Source organism: Rhinolophus hipposideros (genome assembly GCF_964194185.1).
Source record: "Rhinolophus hipposideros genome assembly, chromosome: 20".
NCBI classification, from domain to species: Eukaryota; Metazoa; Chordata; class Mammalia; order Chiroptera; family Rhinolophidae; genus Rhinolophus; species Rhinolophus hipposideros.
In genome coordinates, this window is record NC_138066.1 from 24,896,072 (window position 1) to 24,912,362 (window position 16,291).

The window sequence follows — 16,291 nt, forward strand, 5'->3', positions numbered from 1 at the left end:
GCTATGGATGATGCTGTTCCATCCATTTTACAGATAAGAAAAGTGAGAAAGGTTAAGCAATTTGATCAATGTAAATGGCAGCAGAGCAGGATTTCCACCCAGGCAACAACCGTGGTTCCCAGGCTTGTTGTCTTAGCCTGAAACTAAGAACATTATTATCCATTAAGCCTCTCAGCTTAATCCCGTTCTGCTGAGTTTCCACAGCACTTGTTACTTCTCGATATATTTCAACGGTCACCCTCACTAGACTTCAGGATCCTTGAGGAAAGGAAATATTCCTTTCTCTTTATTCTAAGCACTCAGTGGCTGACACAAAGCTGATGAATAACAATTAAAAAACAGATGACCATTTATGTTCTAGGCACTGTGTTAGTTCACATATATAATCCTCACATCAGCCTTTGCAATGTCTTATTGCCCCATTTGAAAATTAAAAAACTAGGGCTCAAAGAGAGTAACCTGACTGAGGTCACATAACAAGGTAAGAGTGAAAACTAGAACTTAAGTAAGCCTGACTCCAAAGCCAATTCTGCAATATCATACTACAACATACCTATACATTGCTCAAATAGTTCAGATCAATATTGTGATAAAGAGCTTCTATATTAAAAAGTTAGATTATGACAATTTCTAGTATTGCCAAGGTCAACAGATACTATAATTCAGGCACATGTATATTTAAAAATATCTCTAGACTGCTGATACCACATTTGAAATTTTGGCACCAAATGTTCTCCATTGTTGGCCATTTGCTTTGCTAAGGCGTGGAAAGTGGGTACTCAGAGACATATTCATATGCTCGTACATAATAGATAAAGTAGCTATGTGTCAGTAGACAGTAATTTTGTGAATTTTACTTATTAATTACAGCTTTTATCATATCGACTAGGTTCACCTAGGTATTCTGGCCAAATCCACCACTGAACTACCAACAAGTGTGTACAGACTACCAAAGAAAACTTGGCTTAAAACGCTGCATTTCAAATGTAACTGTTTTTATTATATTTGAAAATGACAAGGATAAACACCAATTCATCAAAGAACATCAATTTCACAAATTTTGCAATTTGAGAGATTAAGTTTCTGACATAAATGGGTTCTGAGTTCACGGTAACCAAAGATGTCCTTAACTTTGCCACAGATGTTCCAATTACCTAACTAGGTGTTAATGTCACTTAAGATGGGTTTTATATGAATTCATCTTTATAACTAAATGCTTGAAACTTTGGAAAAAGACTACTTATCTACAACTCTGGAAAGAATGAAGTCATTGTTATTTGGTTAAATGCACTTCATTATAAATTCTTCATGGGAAGGATGGATTTTGTCTCCTTTGTTCTTACTGAATCAAGCCATTTAGGCCTGAAGTCATCAAGGCATGATGAAATGCTTAAAAGTCAATAAACAAAATATGAACCTATCTAACAGAAAACAGCTCATTTGATGAGTAAGATGATTAATAAAATTACATACCCATTAAAAGTGATACCATTTTTCAACATTCAGGCTTGTATCTTTAAAAACAAGTTGGATCAAAACATAAATCCACTATTTATTGGAATTTCTCATATTTAATACAATTCACTTACTGAAGCACAGGCCAAAATTCCAAAAAATCCAACCTTCTGTACTAGGTTTTGAATTGCCAGTTTAGCCCGGGAGGCAAAGTCCTGTATAAAAGAGGGGTATCGAGACATTAATGAAAAGTACAAGGAAGAAGGAAAGATAGTTGTTTATATTATAGAGTTATATGAAATGTCTCACAATCTGAAAGCATTGATTCATTTAATAAGATGAATGATATTTTAAATTCACAACAGGCTGCACTGGAAAACATGCAAATAAAATCTTGACAGAACTTTAATTACATCCGTAAAGATAAACTTGTACCACATTTTAAGAATAAACCAAAACATTGTTAATTAATTTTTTTTTATTCCCTCTGGATTATCTAGGGATGAAAAAAGTGCTATAAACTAATTATGAACCAACACACTTTTTTTGGAAATACTAGCCTACCACCTCTACTTCTCTTTCCTTCTAAAACTCACTCCTTGATTTATATCAGGGTAAGAAATCATAGGGTTTTTCAAGACAGCCAGTAAAGACACCTCTGCTGATCACTAGCCAGAAGATGGAAAAAAAAAACGGCTATGTGGCAATAACTAAGTCATTCATTACACCCCAAAGCAAAACAACATCCTACATTTTGCACAGCTTGTGCTAGTTTTATAAAACGTTTTCACAAACATTGTACTTGAGCCTTTCAATAATCCTGAGGTGTAGGTAGAGTAGACTCTTCAGATTCTGAAACCAGTGCTCTTTTTATTTCTCCATTGCCACTTCCCATGTTGAAACATGTATTTGGCTGGCTAGTTTATTTTCACAATTTTCTTCTTCTAACATGTTCATGCTACAATTATACATATGGCTACACTTTTTCTTAAAAGTACCAATCTGAAATTTGACTCTAATTCTTTCATGGTTTTGAAATGGTATGTACTCCAATCAAAATTTCAATGAAAATGATTGAGACAATAAAAAATATTAGCTAATGTGTAAATGTCTTTTTAAATAGTAATTCACATCATAGATCTTCTTCCTCTCTCTTTAGTTCAATACTCTAATAGACAGAAATCTTATAGAAAGGTCAGAATATAAGATAGAAGGTTCCTTCATAGAATAGTAACAGGGTTTAAAGCACTTCTCTAATCCACAACAGAAGGTGTTTATGCCTACTTAAAAAAACAAACAAAAATCCTTTAACAAATAATATGTAGCATAAACCTATCAAATTACCACATTGAATATTAAAATAAAAAAATAATATCTTCCTCCTACTCACTTGCTGAGAATGGTGAAAAAGTCAAAGGAATTAAACCACTAAGGTATATTTTAAAAGATCAACAGTCAATATAAACACTCTTCAAGTTCAAAGTTAATCATTAACTATATTCTGCAATGCAATTTTGTAATTTTACAATTTATTTCCAAAGAGAGAATCGTTTGGGGGGGGAATTAGGCTTACTTTTTTAGTAAGTCAATTATATCAGATTTAATATTTTAAACAACTGAACTACTGCAGCAAAAGGCACTTTCGATTTTCATTCAGATTTCTAACTAAGACTTTTTTTCTTAAATTAACTATTACATTAAGAGTGAAATATTGATTGTGATTTAAAAACTGTTTAAGAATATATAATGAAATCAGTTTTCCAAAAAAACTTATTTTAAAACAAATTACACTTCCATTTATTTTGAATAATTTACACAATCTAAATTACTAAATTTATAATTTACTAGAGGTACGAAATAAAAATTGGTAAGCCATGGTGAATAGAAATGTTTTGAGTTTTTAAAACATCAAACAATACTATTAGATTATCAACTAGCTATGAAATTTTCATTAATAAAGTCTAAGAATTAAAACTGTAAATTCAGGAAAATGTCTTCCTTTATACCCTTTGATGTCTTTACAGCAAATCTATTTTAATAAGAGGCAAGATGGTATTCAATTGCTAAGAAAAAGTAAAACAAAGAAAAAAACATAAATTTTATTTCAAAGACAGCACGCTTTTTATAAATGTGTCTTCCAAGTCAGACATATGTGTGAACATTTTTCTATCACAGGATTTATTAGTCCTCAATACATAAAATTATAGAAAATTTAGATATTTGCATAAAACGGAGTAGGCAAGAGTAACAAAGTATTTAGAAGTTTCAGTGTCCTGTTTCCTTTTATATTAATTTCAAGGCTTTAGAATCTCGTATTTATTTAAACCAAGTGGACTATGGTAGTATTATCATTTTAAACCGATGGTATTTTTCTACTAGTCTCTCTCTTTCTTTCTCTCTCTCTCAAACTGGAAAACAGGTATAAATACACCAGTTGGTTTATATATATAAAAAAATGATTAAACATTATACAGGGCACCTAATATACAAAATAAAAAAATATGTAAGCCTACAGAAGTTCAAGGAATTATGTTTTTAAAATCTTTCTGAAAGTAAGGAGCCATTTTATCCCTTTGGGGTAGAAATCTCTTTACTGAACAGAAATTAGACAAAAACAAAGAAAAATAGACTTCTTGTTCTTTCAGATGCCTGGGTACCCATCATCAATTATTCTTAACAGTGCTTCAAGAATTTTTATTTGAGGCAAAAGAGTTACTCCATCCAAGTAAGGGAAGTAGAAATCTCCCTAACCTTTTTTAAAATTAACTTTCAGCTGGCATATCTTACAAGGGAAAACAAGTTAAGTGCCTTTTTAATGGGGAATCTTACTTTTTAAAAAGTCTGAAAGTCATCTACTGAAAATGGATTTCATAAATCTTATTGTGTCTTTAACACACACGCACACAGTGACCATGCTAGTTTCGGTTCCTATAATTTATTTTCTAGGTCTTTCACAATATTCTCAGAATTAAAATTACATTTATACATTAAACCATCCATGAACATTTACTTAAACTAATGTGAAGTCTGCACAGTTGTTTTCATTACAAGAAACCAACAGTAGGAAAACATGCAGTCTGAGGGGAAATTTTTCTTGATGTTTTTCCTTGCCAGTGTAATGAAAACAAACTCAGGGAATCATTGTTATTAGTATTTGTATTAAATGTAAAATATTTTACAATAGCAAAATAACTTGTTTAGTTTTCATAAACACAATCAATTGTTGTTTTTATTTTAAATTTATTTTACTTTAAAACCATATATTCAAAACTTACTGATATGGCTTTAAAGTCTTTATTAACATAATTTTGTTGAAAACATCATTCTTTTATTATTGCCTAAAATGTTCTACATGTTAAATGTAATGTACTTTTCCTTGTTTGTTGCTCTATAGTTCTAAAAGTTCTTTATTTTTTAACAACTTCTGTACTTTTTTTTATTTATAATTTGACATCTCTTATATTGATGTTAAAATAACATTGTCTAGGCATTAAAATATTTGTATTTCCACCAGCTTTAAAATGGAGAATTGTACTGTATATTATTTGACAATAAGCCTACCTTAAATACACACATACCAACATTAACAAAAAGCCTCCCTTTAAAGTTTAAAAGAATCACTTCAAATAAAATTTGCTATTGTTATTAGGCCATCAAATAAGCCAAAAAAAGTGTGTATCAATAATAACAATATTTTAAAGCAAAATTTAACAAATTAGTATGTTATGCATTTGATGTTCAAGTTAAATATAAAAGGAAATTATTATTTCATTTTAATGGTTTTGGTGTATTTGTAGGAACAATGTAGTTAAGTTCAGTTTGAATACTTCCTCAATTGTCATTCTTCATAAAAAAAAAAAACTACAACTAAAACCAAATTCCTTTTAATACTTTCATTTCTCTGGATTCACATTTCACAACATTTACCTATTTCACAATTTAAGTGCCTCAGAGGAAAAGTTTCATTCTCTAGCTCTACCTAAATAATCAGCAAGCATTTACAATTACTAATCATATATCACTTTCTACTTTTTAAAAATAAACAAAATACAAGTAAATAAAATTCTTTCCCACTCCCACCAACAATGATTATGTATGTAACTGATCATGCTTCTAAAAGTAAGAATGAGAGATACTAGGAACATTTCCCAATGACTATAAGACAGATGAAGAAAAGTTACAGTTAAGTCCTTAACACTGAGATTTCAAGGATTAATAATAATACAAAACTACAAAAAGTCTTCAAGTATGAATATTCCTGCACTACTTTCACTTCACATTTCTTTTTCTTAAGAAATATATTTGTGATTAAGGAGAAAGAGAAACTGTAGAATTAATAATAATTAACTTGTAAAATACTAATCTTTGAATCTAAATATGTCAGCTTGGATCTAAACATATGAAATAAATATATTTACTTTCAAATAGCAACAGTAATGTTTCATTTTCATGATAAGTGACCACATGAAATTTCAAGATCTCTTTAAAAGAAACTGAAAATCCCTAAAGATATTAAATGAATGCAATATTACTGGAGATAAATATGCATTTGGTTAATACCTTATGTTAATTTGAACTGACCTATTCTCAATATAATAGTAAACGTTCAGCAATTTAATATATTATCTGCCTTCTTAACCCAGTATATGTTAAAATTTCTGCTGAAATACTATGCTTGTGGTTGGTATTAAACCCTGCTCCAGTATTAAAAACCACAGAGCAACTATTGCAAATAATGTCTTGCATACAAGTTGAATTTATGTTAAAATATACTGTATTTGTGAAGTTCTTTTGCCATTTAAAATGGCTTGCTAGTTCCTGTATCCTAATCAATTATGTTGTGTCAAGCAAGTAAAACTCTATTCATCAGCAATGGAGCTAAATAGTAATAATGACTTAATGTTACAAGCTGTTTCAGCATCATGGACAATCACTCTGAACTATTAACTTGTTATTAAGATTCTAATAACCATGTAATTAAATATTTTCTGCAATGAAATAATATTACACACAGTAAATAGCAGAATTAAAGAGTACAATTAATTATTCATGGAAATGGCAATGAAACATGACTCATAATCTTTAAATCTTTCTCCTCCTAAAAATAGACTAAAACCTATCTAATAGCAGGGTTCTTTACGTTTTTTTTAATCTAAAAGTATAGAGCATTAATTCATTAAAATTAATATGAGTAAAATATTTTATCTTACTGTTGACTTCTTCAACAATATCATTAATGTAACTGCTATGTTAATATTGCATATTTGAGTAGGTCTCCTTTAAATGAGGTTCATTTTCAAAGAGTTACATATCATCTATTCTGTTATAATGGACCCAGACACACTTATGAGATGAAGATTATTAGGAAATAAATTCTAGGGTTACAAGAAAAAGTAGGGATATTAACTTGATGAAATAAAGTGACTGTGACAGTAAGAAGTAGTGAATAAATTTTAAATTTAGTACTGATAGATGCTGGATTACAAAATACACACACATTTACCAAAAAACAGTAATCAGAACAGAGTTGTGCAACTCTTTTCTAAAAGTGAAATGTTTTAATACACAATTTATGGCCTTTACATTATTCAATGAGAGAGATCACTAGAATTTCTACTTAAATTGGAAATGAGGGTAAAATTCTATAACATTGTAAACAGAATACATCACAGAAACATAAATCCAAAAGCAAATAAATTTTATTCTCAGAGAAATTTGGAGATTTTAGAAGTTTTAAGAAGATATTATAGAGTTCTGATTCAAGATGGTGACATAGGAGGATCTCTATACTCATTTCCTCCCAGGAATACACTGAATCTACAGTTGTATGTATGAGTAACAATTCCCTTTGAAAGAAATTCAGAAACTAGTTGAGTGACTCCTAGTCTGATGCCCCAGCTTTTGTGGCTGCCACCTCAGAGGACATATCTCTTGATAGTCTGGCTCTAGTGGCCAGCAGGGATTGTGTTCATGGGTTCAACAGGATGGTAGCAAACAGAGAAAGTTAATTAGTAGCTGGCTATTCCCCCAGGGCTCAGAGCAGAGAGAGCAAACAGAAATGCCCACCTTCCAGTCTTTCAAGGAAAGGGGTGTATTTGAATACTTTAAAATTTGCTGCCTGAGGGAACACCTTCCAATCAGCCTGCACCTAGGTGCTGACAAGATTGTTACAGGTTTTGACACACCCTGAACAATTGAGACAAAGGACACTGGACTCTAAGGACAAAGAAAGCTTCTTAGACAATCAGAAAAGAGTAAGAGACAATCAAGAGCTAGGGCAGAATAGAAGAATAAGGTTCATCTCCTACAGGAGGCCACTCCTTCAAGACTGGGAGGGGTGGCTGTTTTATAATGCATATAAACTACCACAGTCAAAGAAAATGAAGAAACAGGAATACAATCCAAAGGGAAAAAACAAAACAAGATAAAGCCTCAGAAATAAACCTTAACAAAATGAAAACACGTGATTTACCTCACAGTTCAAAATAATAGTTATAAACATGCTCATTGAGATGAGGAGTGCAACGTATGAACAACATGAGAATTTCAACAGAGATACAAAATATAAGAAAGTACCATATAGAAGTCACAGAGGTAAAAAACTACCGTGTTTCCCAGAAAATAAGACCTAGCTGGACAATCAGCTCTAATGCGTCTTTTGGAACAAAAATTAACATAAGACCCGGTCTTATTTTACTATAAGACCGGGTATAATACTAATATATACAATATAAATATAATACAATATAATACCGGGTCTTATATTAATTTTTGCTCCAAAAGACACATTAGAGCTGACTGTCCAACTAGGTCTTACTTTCAGGGAAACACGGTATGATAGCTGAACTGGAAAAATTCAATAGAGGGGTTCAACAGTAGACTATCTAAAGAAAAAAGGATCAGCAAACTTGAAGAAGATAAGGCAGTGGAATTCGTCCAATCAGATGAGCAAAGAGAAAAAAATGAAAATGAGTGAAGATAGCTTAAAAGACTTATGGGACAACACCAAGTGAACAAGTATTTACATTAAAGAGGGTCCCAGATGGAGAAGTGAGAGAGAAAGGGGAAGAAAAGTTATTTGAAAAAATAATGGCTGAAAACTTCCCTATCCTGATGAAGGAAAGAGACATCCAGACTCAGGAAGCCCCGAGATCCAAAAAAGATGAATTTAAAGAAATCCACAGGAAGACACATTATAATCAAATTGTCAGAAGTTAAATACCAGGAGAGAATCTTAAAGGCAGCAAGAGAAAAACATGTTACATATAAGGAAACCCCATAAACGTTAAGCGAATTTTTCAACAGAAATTCTGACAGCCAGAAGGAAGTAGCACAATATATTCAAAGTACTGAAAGAAAATAACTGCCAACCAAAAATACTCTATCTAGCAAAGCTGTCCTTCAGAATAGAAGGAAAAATAGCAAAAGTTGAAGGAGTTTAGGGAAAACATATGAAAATATAAACCTCACTGCTAAAGGTAAATATACAGTTAAATTCAGAATAATTGAATGTTGTAAAGGTGGTGGGTTAATCATTCATAAAGCTAGTATGAAGTTTAAAATCAAAAGAAATGAAAATAATTATAAGTACAGTAATTTGTTAATAGATACACAGATAAAAAGATGTAAATTGTGACATCAAAAACATAACAAGTAGTGGAAAGTAAAAATGTAGAATGTTAGAATTCATTTGAACTTAAGTTGTTATCAACTTAAAATAGACTTATAAATATAAGATGTTTTATATAAGCGTTGTGGCAACCACAAAGCAAAAACCTACAACGGATACACAAAGGACAGAAAACAATATAAGCATACCGCTACAAAAATCAAATCACAAAGGAAGGCAGCAAGAGAAGAAGAAAGGAACAAAGGAATTACAAAATAGATAAAAACAATAAATAAAATGGTATTAAGTCTATACTTATCAATAATAACTTTAAATGGATTAAATTCTCCAATAAAAAAGTACAGAGTAGCTAGAAAGATTAAAAAAAATACCCATGTATATGAGGTGTGATCAAACAATACGGTAAATGTTTAAATAAAAACAATTTATTACAGTAAAAGACACATTTCCATGAATCTCCCTCAAAATACTCCCCCCCTCACTTCGAACACACTGATCCCATCGTTCTTGCCACTTTCTGAAGCAGTTCTGGAAGTTCTCTTTCGTGTCTTTAGTTGCACTGTGGTGGCTGCCTCACGTCCTGAATCGGTTCAAAACATTTTCCTTTCATGGTCAGTTTGACTTTGGGAAAGAGCCAGAGGTTGCACGGTGCCAGATCCAGAGAATAAGGTGGATGAGGGCACAGCGTAATGTTTTTATTTGACAGAAATTGCTGTATACCAGAAGTGATGAGTGACAAGGAGCGTTGTAATGATAAAGATGAAAGTAAAGACACTCACGAAAGAGGTCTTCCAGAACTGCTTCAGAAAGTGGCAAGAATGATGAATTAAGTATGTTTGAAGCAAGGGGAATTTTTTTTTTTTTTTAAGATTTTATTGGGGAAGGGGAACAGGACTTTATTGGGGAACAGTGTGTACTTCCAGGACTTTTTTCTAAGTCAAGTTGTTGTCCTTTTAATCTTAGTTGTGGAGGCACGGTGCCATTCAGCTTCAAGTTGTTGTCCTTTCAGTCTTAGTTGTGGAGGGCGCAGCTCAGCTCCAGGTCCAGTTGCCATTGCTAGTTGCAGGGGGCACAGCCCATCATCCCTTGCGGGAGTCGAGGAATTGAACCGGCAACCTTGTGGTTGAGAGGACGTACTCCAACCAACTGAGCCATCTGGGAGCTCAGCGGCAGCTCAGCTCAAGGTGCCGTGTTCAATCTTAGTTGCAGGGGGCGCTGCCCACCATCCCTTGTGGGACTCAAGGAGTTGAACTGGCAACCTTGTGGTTGAGTGCCCACTGGCCCATGTGGGAATTGAACCAGCAGCCTTCGGAGTTAGGAGCATGGAGCTCCAACCACCTGAGCCACCGGGCTGGCCCCAAAGGGGAATATTTTGAGGGGGATTAATGACAAAGTGTTTTTTACTATAATAATATTTTTTTAAATTTAAACATCCACCATATTTTTTGATCCCATCTCATATGTTGCCTACAAGAGACTCATTTCAGGTTTAAGGACACACACACTGAAAATGAAGAGATTGAAAAAGTTATTCCACACAAGTAGAAACCAAAAGAAAACTTAGGTAATGATAGTCCTACCAGACAAAACAGACTTTAAGACAAAGACTGCAATAAGAGGCAAAGACTGTCATTATACAATAAAGGTGTGAATCCAACAAGAGGGTATAACATTTATGAATAGTTATGCACCATCATTATGCACCAACATAAGAGCACCTAAATATATAAAGCAATATTAACATACCTAACGGGAGAAATAGACAGCAACACAATAATAGGGGACTTCAATACCCCACTTCCATCAATAAATAGATCCAGACAGAAAATCATTAAGGAAACATTAGACTTAAATGACAGATACTAAGACCAGTCACAACAGATATTTACAGAACATTCCATCCAACAGCAGCAGAATATTTTTCTCAAGTGCATGTGGTACAATATACAGGATGGATCATGTATTAGAACATAAGGCAAATAATAAATTTAAGAAGACTGAAATCACATCAAGCATCTTTTCAAACCACAATGGTATTAAACTAGAAATCAATTACAAGCAGAAAAACTGGAAAATTCACAAATAGTGGAGGTTTAACAATACGCTATTGAACTACCAGTGGGACAAAGAACTCAAAAAGTGAAATCAAAAAAATATCTTGAGACAAATAAAACTGGAAATATAATATAGCAAAACGTAAGGAATGCAGTAAAAGCAGTTCAAATGGAAATTCATAGTGATAAATGCTTACATTAAGAAATAAAGGAAGAAAAGAAAAAGGGAAACAAATTTAAAAAGAGCAAAAAAAAACAAAAGAGAGAAAAAAGAAATAAGATCTCAAATTATCAACCTAACTTTATACCTCAAGGAACTAGAACATGAAGAACAAACAAAGCCCCAAGTTAGTAGAAGGAAGGAAATAAGAAAGATCACAGTGAAAATGAATGAAATATAGACTAGAAAGATAGTAGAAAAGATCAATGAAACAAGCTGATTTTTTGAAAAGATAAAACAAAATAAACCGTTAGCTAGATTGACCAAGACAAAGAGAAGTAAATAAAATCAAAACCAAAAGAGGCAACATTAACACTGATACCACAGAAATACAAAGGATCATAAGAGACTACTATGAATTACATGCCAAAAAACTGGACAACCTAAAAGAAATGGAAAAATTCCTAATACTTATAATCTACCAACACTGAATCATAAACAAATAGGAAATCTGAAAAGACCAACTGATAGTAAGACACTGAATCCGTAATGAAAAACTTCCCAATAGAGAAAAGTGCTGGACCAGATGGCTTCACCAGTACATTACACCAAACATTTAAAAAAGAACTAATGCCAGTCTTGCTCAAATTCTTCTGAAAAATAGAAGAGGAGGGAAGACTTCCAAACTCATTTTATGAGGACACAACACTACTCCAATACCAGTACCAGCCAAGGACACTACAAGAAAAAAACAAAAAATTACAGGCTAATATCCCTGATGAACACAGATGCAAAAATCCTCAAAAAAGTATTAGCAAGCTGAATTGAACAATACATAAAAAGGATCATTCACCATGATCAAGTGGGATTTATTCAAGATGCAAAAATAATCCAACATCCACAAAGCAATCATCATGATACACCACATTAACAAAATGAATAAAAATTATATGATCATCTCAAATGGTTGCAAAACAAGCATTTGACAAAATCTAACACCCTTCATGATAAAAAAAACTCCCAACAAAGTGGGCAGAAAGGGAATGTACCTCAACATAATCAAATGCCATTTTTGACAGACAGAAAAGCACAACTAATATCACATTCAACAGTGAAAAACTGAAAGCTTTCCCTCTAAGATTAGGAACAAGACAAGGATGCCCACTTTCACCACTTTTATTCAACAGTCCTAGCCAGTGCAATTAGGCAAGAAAAAAATATATAAAAGGGTTTCATATCGGAAAGCAAAAAGTAAAATTGTCTCCATTTGCAGATGACATATTATTTACAGAAAATCCTAAAGACCCTACCCAAAGACTCTTAGAATAAACTAATTCAGTAAAACTGCAGGATACAAAAATCAATATATAAAAATCAGTTGCATTTATATACATTAATAATGAACTATCAGAAAGAAATAAAGAAAATAATCCCATTTACAACTTCATCAAAAAGAATAAAATACCCAAGAAGGTGAAAGACTGGTACACTGAAAACTATATGACATTAAGGAAAGAAACTGAAGAAGACACAAGTAAATGGGAAGATATTCCGTGCTCATGAATTGGAATAATATTGTTAAAATGTTTATACTATCCAAAGCAATCTACAGATTCAATGCAATCCCTATCAAAATTTCAATGTCATTTTTTACAGAAATAGAACAAACAATCCCAAAATTTGTATGGAACAACAAAGGACTCAGAATAGCCAAAACAATCTTGATAAAGATGAACAAAGCTGGAGGCATCACACTTCCTGATTATAAACTATATTACAAAGCTGTAATAGTCAAAAGTATGGATTGCCTTAAAAACATACACATAGATCAATGGAAAAGAATACAGAGCCCAGAAATAAACCCACACACATATGATCAGTTAACGTATGACAAAGGAGCCAAGAACATAGAATGAAGAAAGGATAGTCTCTTCGATACACGGTTGCTGAGAAAACTGGACAGCCACATGCAAAAGAATGAAACTGGATCCCTATTTTATACCACAGATACAAAAATCAATTCAAAATGGATTAAAGACGTGAACATATGATCTGAAATTATAAAACTCCTAGAAGAGACGATAGGGGGTAAACTTCTTGACACTGGTCTTGGCAATTATTTTTTGGGTATAACAACAAAGCAAAGGTAACAAAATCAAAAATAAACAAGTGGGATACATCAAACTAAAAAGCTTCTATACATTGCAGCCACTTTGGAAATCAGTATGGAGGTATCTCAAAAAACTGGAAATGGAACTACCTTATGACCCAGCAATTCCACTCTTATGTATCTATCCAGAGAAATCCAAGACGCTAATTCAAAAAAATATATGCACCCCTATGCTTATTGCAGCGCTATTTATAACAGCCAAGGCTTGAAAACATCCAAAACGCCCATAGGTAGACTAGATTAAGAAACTGTGGTACATTTATACAACGGAGTATTAAGAAGAATGAAATCTTACCATTTGCAACAATATGGATGGATCTAGAGAACATCATGCTAAGTGAAGTAAGTCAGTCGGAGAAAGACAAATACCGCATGATCTCACTTACATGTGAAATCTAAAGAACTGAATAAATGGGCGAAGTAAACAGAAAAACAAACAAACAAAACAAATAAATAAATAAGCTTCTATACAGTAAAGGAAACCATTGAAAAAAATGAAAAGGCAAAATCAAATGGGAAAAAACATATACACACCATGTATTTAATAAGGAGTTAATATCCAAAACAGCAAGAACTCATACAACTCAATAGAAGAAAAAAAACTGATTAAAAAATGGGCATAAGATCTGAATAAGCATTTTTTCCGAAAAAGATATAAATATGTCCAACAGCTACACGAAAAGGTGCTCAACATCAGTAATCATCAGGGAAATGTAAATCAAAACCACAATGAGATAGCATCTCACAATTATTAGAAAGGCTATCAACAAAAAGAAGAGATAACAAGTATTGGTGAGTATATGGAGAAAGGAGGATCCTCATGCACTGTTTGTGGGAATGTATGCTACAGCCAGTATGGCGGTTCCTCAAAAATTAAAACTAGAACCACAATATGATTCAGCAATTCCACCTCTAGGTATTGATCCAGAGGAAATGAAAACCATTATGTAAATTAAAAAGAAAATCTGCTGGTCCCAAGTTTATTGCAGGATTATTTATAATAGCCAAGATATGGAAACAACCTAAGTGTCCAGTGGTGGATGAATGGATAAAGAAAATGTGGGACATAAAACATGCACACTCTCCCATGATTCAGCCATAAATAAAAAAGAAAATTCTGTCATTTGCAACAACATGTATGAACCATGAAGGTATTATCTTAAGTAAAATAACTCCAACAAAGACAAATACTATATGATATCAATTATATGTGGAATCTAAAAAATCCCCCAAAGTAATAGATACAGAGAACAGATTGCTGATTGCCAGTGGAGGGGTCAGGAAGTGGGTAAAACGGGCAAAGGTGGTCAAAAGGTATAAACTTCCAGTTATAAATAAGTTCTGGGAACGTAATGTACAGTATGGTGAACAATCTGTATTGTGTATTTGAAAGTTGCTAAGAGAGTGGATCTTAAAAGATCTCATCACAAGAGAAAAAAACTGTAATTGTGTGGTAATGAATGGGAACAAAACTTACTGTAGTAATTATTTTGCAATATATGTTTATCAAATAATGTTGTACACCTAAGATTGATACTATGTTATATGTCAATATCTCAATTTAAAAATAGCAGTTAAAATAAAAAAAAATAAGGAACTAATGGTATAACTAATGGCTCACAGATCTGACAAAAATCAAGCCTGTAAATGACAAATATGAGAAATCTGGTAATCCAATGTGTAGTGAGCAAACAGTTGTCCTGTCTTCTTTATATCCTAGCCAGTACACCAACTTTTTATTTACTTTTTAAACTTTTATTTACTTTAAGTGTGTTTTTCCAGGACCCATCAGTTCCAAGTCAAGTAGTTGTTTCAACCTAGTTGTGAAGGGCGCAGCTCACAGTGGCCCCTGTGAGGATTGAACCGGCAACCTTGTTAAGAGCACAGCGCTCTAGCCTACTGAGCTAACCGGCCACCCCCGTACACTAACTTCTTAGAGAGTTAAAGATAATTATTGTAAAACAATATTGGATTATCAAGCTAAAATGATGTATTGCTTGCTTTGTCACTATCAAAAAATGGGACTATTAAAAGTAACATAGAAGAACAAAAAAGCAACCAACTGAATGGGAGAAGATATCGCGACTATTTCTGATAAGGGGTTAATATCCAATACATATGAAGAAATCAGACTCGGCGACCAACCCTGAACAGATCGGACTCCACTTGTTGGCGTGCCTCGCCCTGCTTCCTCTGCAACCATGTCTGACAAAACCAATAAGGCTATCAAGAAATTCGTTAAGCCAAAACTGAAGACAGACACGCAAGAGAAAACTCCACTGTCTTCAAAAGAAACAACTAAGGGGCAGCCGGATGGCTCAGTCAGTCAGAGTGCGAGCTCTGAACAACAGGGTTGCCAGTTTGATTCCCACATGGGCCAGTGAGCTGCGCCCCCCCCGCCCTTCACTACTTGATTGAAGACAAGGTGCTGCTGAGGGACGGCTGGATGGCTCAGTTTGTTAGAGCGTGAGCTCCTAACAACAAGGTTGCCGGTTCAATTCCCACATATGATGGTAGGCTGCGTCCCCTGCAACTAAAGATTGAAAACAGCGACTGGACTTGGAGCTGATGGGCCCTGGAAAAACACACTGTTCCCCCAACATTCCCCAATTTTTAAAAAAAAAATTTAAAAAAAAGAAACAACTGAAGAGGAGAAACAAGCAGGCGAATCATAAGAGGCACGCACAGCCAATATGCACTGTACATTCCACAAGTATTGCATTATTTTATTTCTTCTACCTGTTTAACTTTGTAAGCTGCAAAGAGATTGGATCAAGTTTAAAATAACTGTGCTGCCCCCTTTCACATCAGAACCACTGACA

At 33.3% G+C, this 16,291-nt stretch overlaps 1 protein-coding gene across 1 annotated transcript in view; it reads right to left on the minus strand.

Annotated features, from left to right (window-relative positions):
* VMP1 (vacuole membrane protein 1) overlaps window positions 1-16,291 on the minus strand; it is a 109,223-nt gene that overhangs the window by 27,007 nt on the left and 65,925 nt on the right. The window contains exon 8 of the mRNA XM_081029021.1: window positions 1,590-1,670. Coding sequence (XP_080885147.1) covers window positions 1,590-1,670 — 81 coding nt within the window. The remainder of the gene's footprint in view (window positions 1-1,589; window positions 1,671-16,291) is intronic.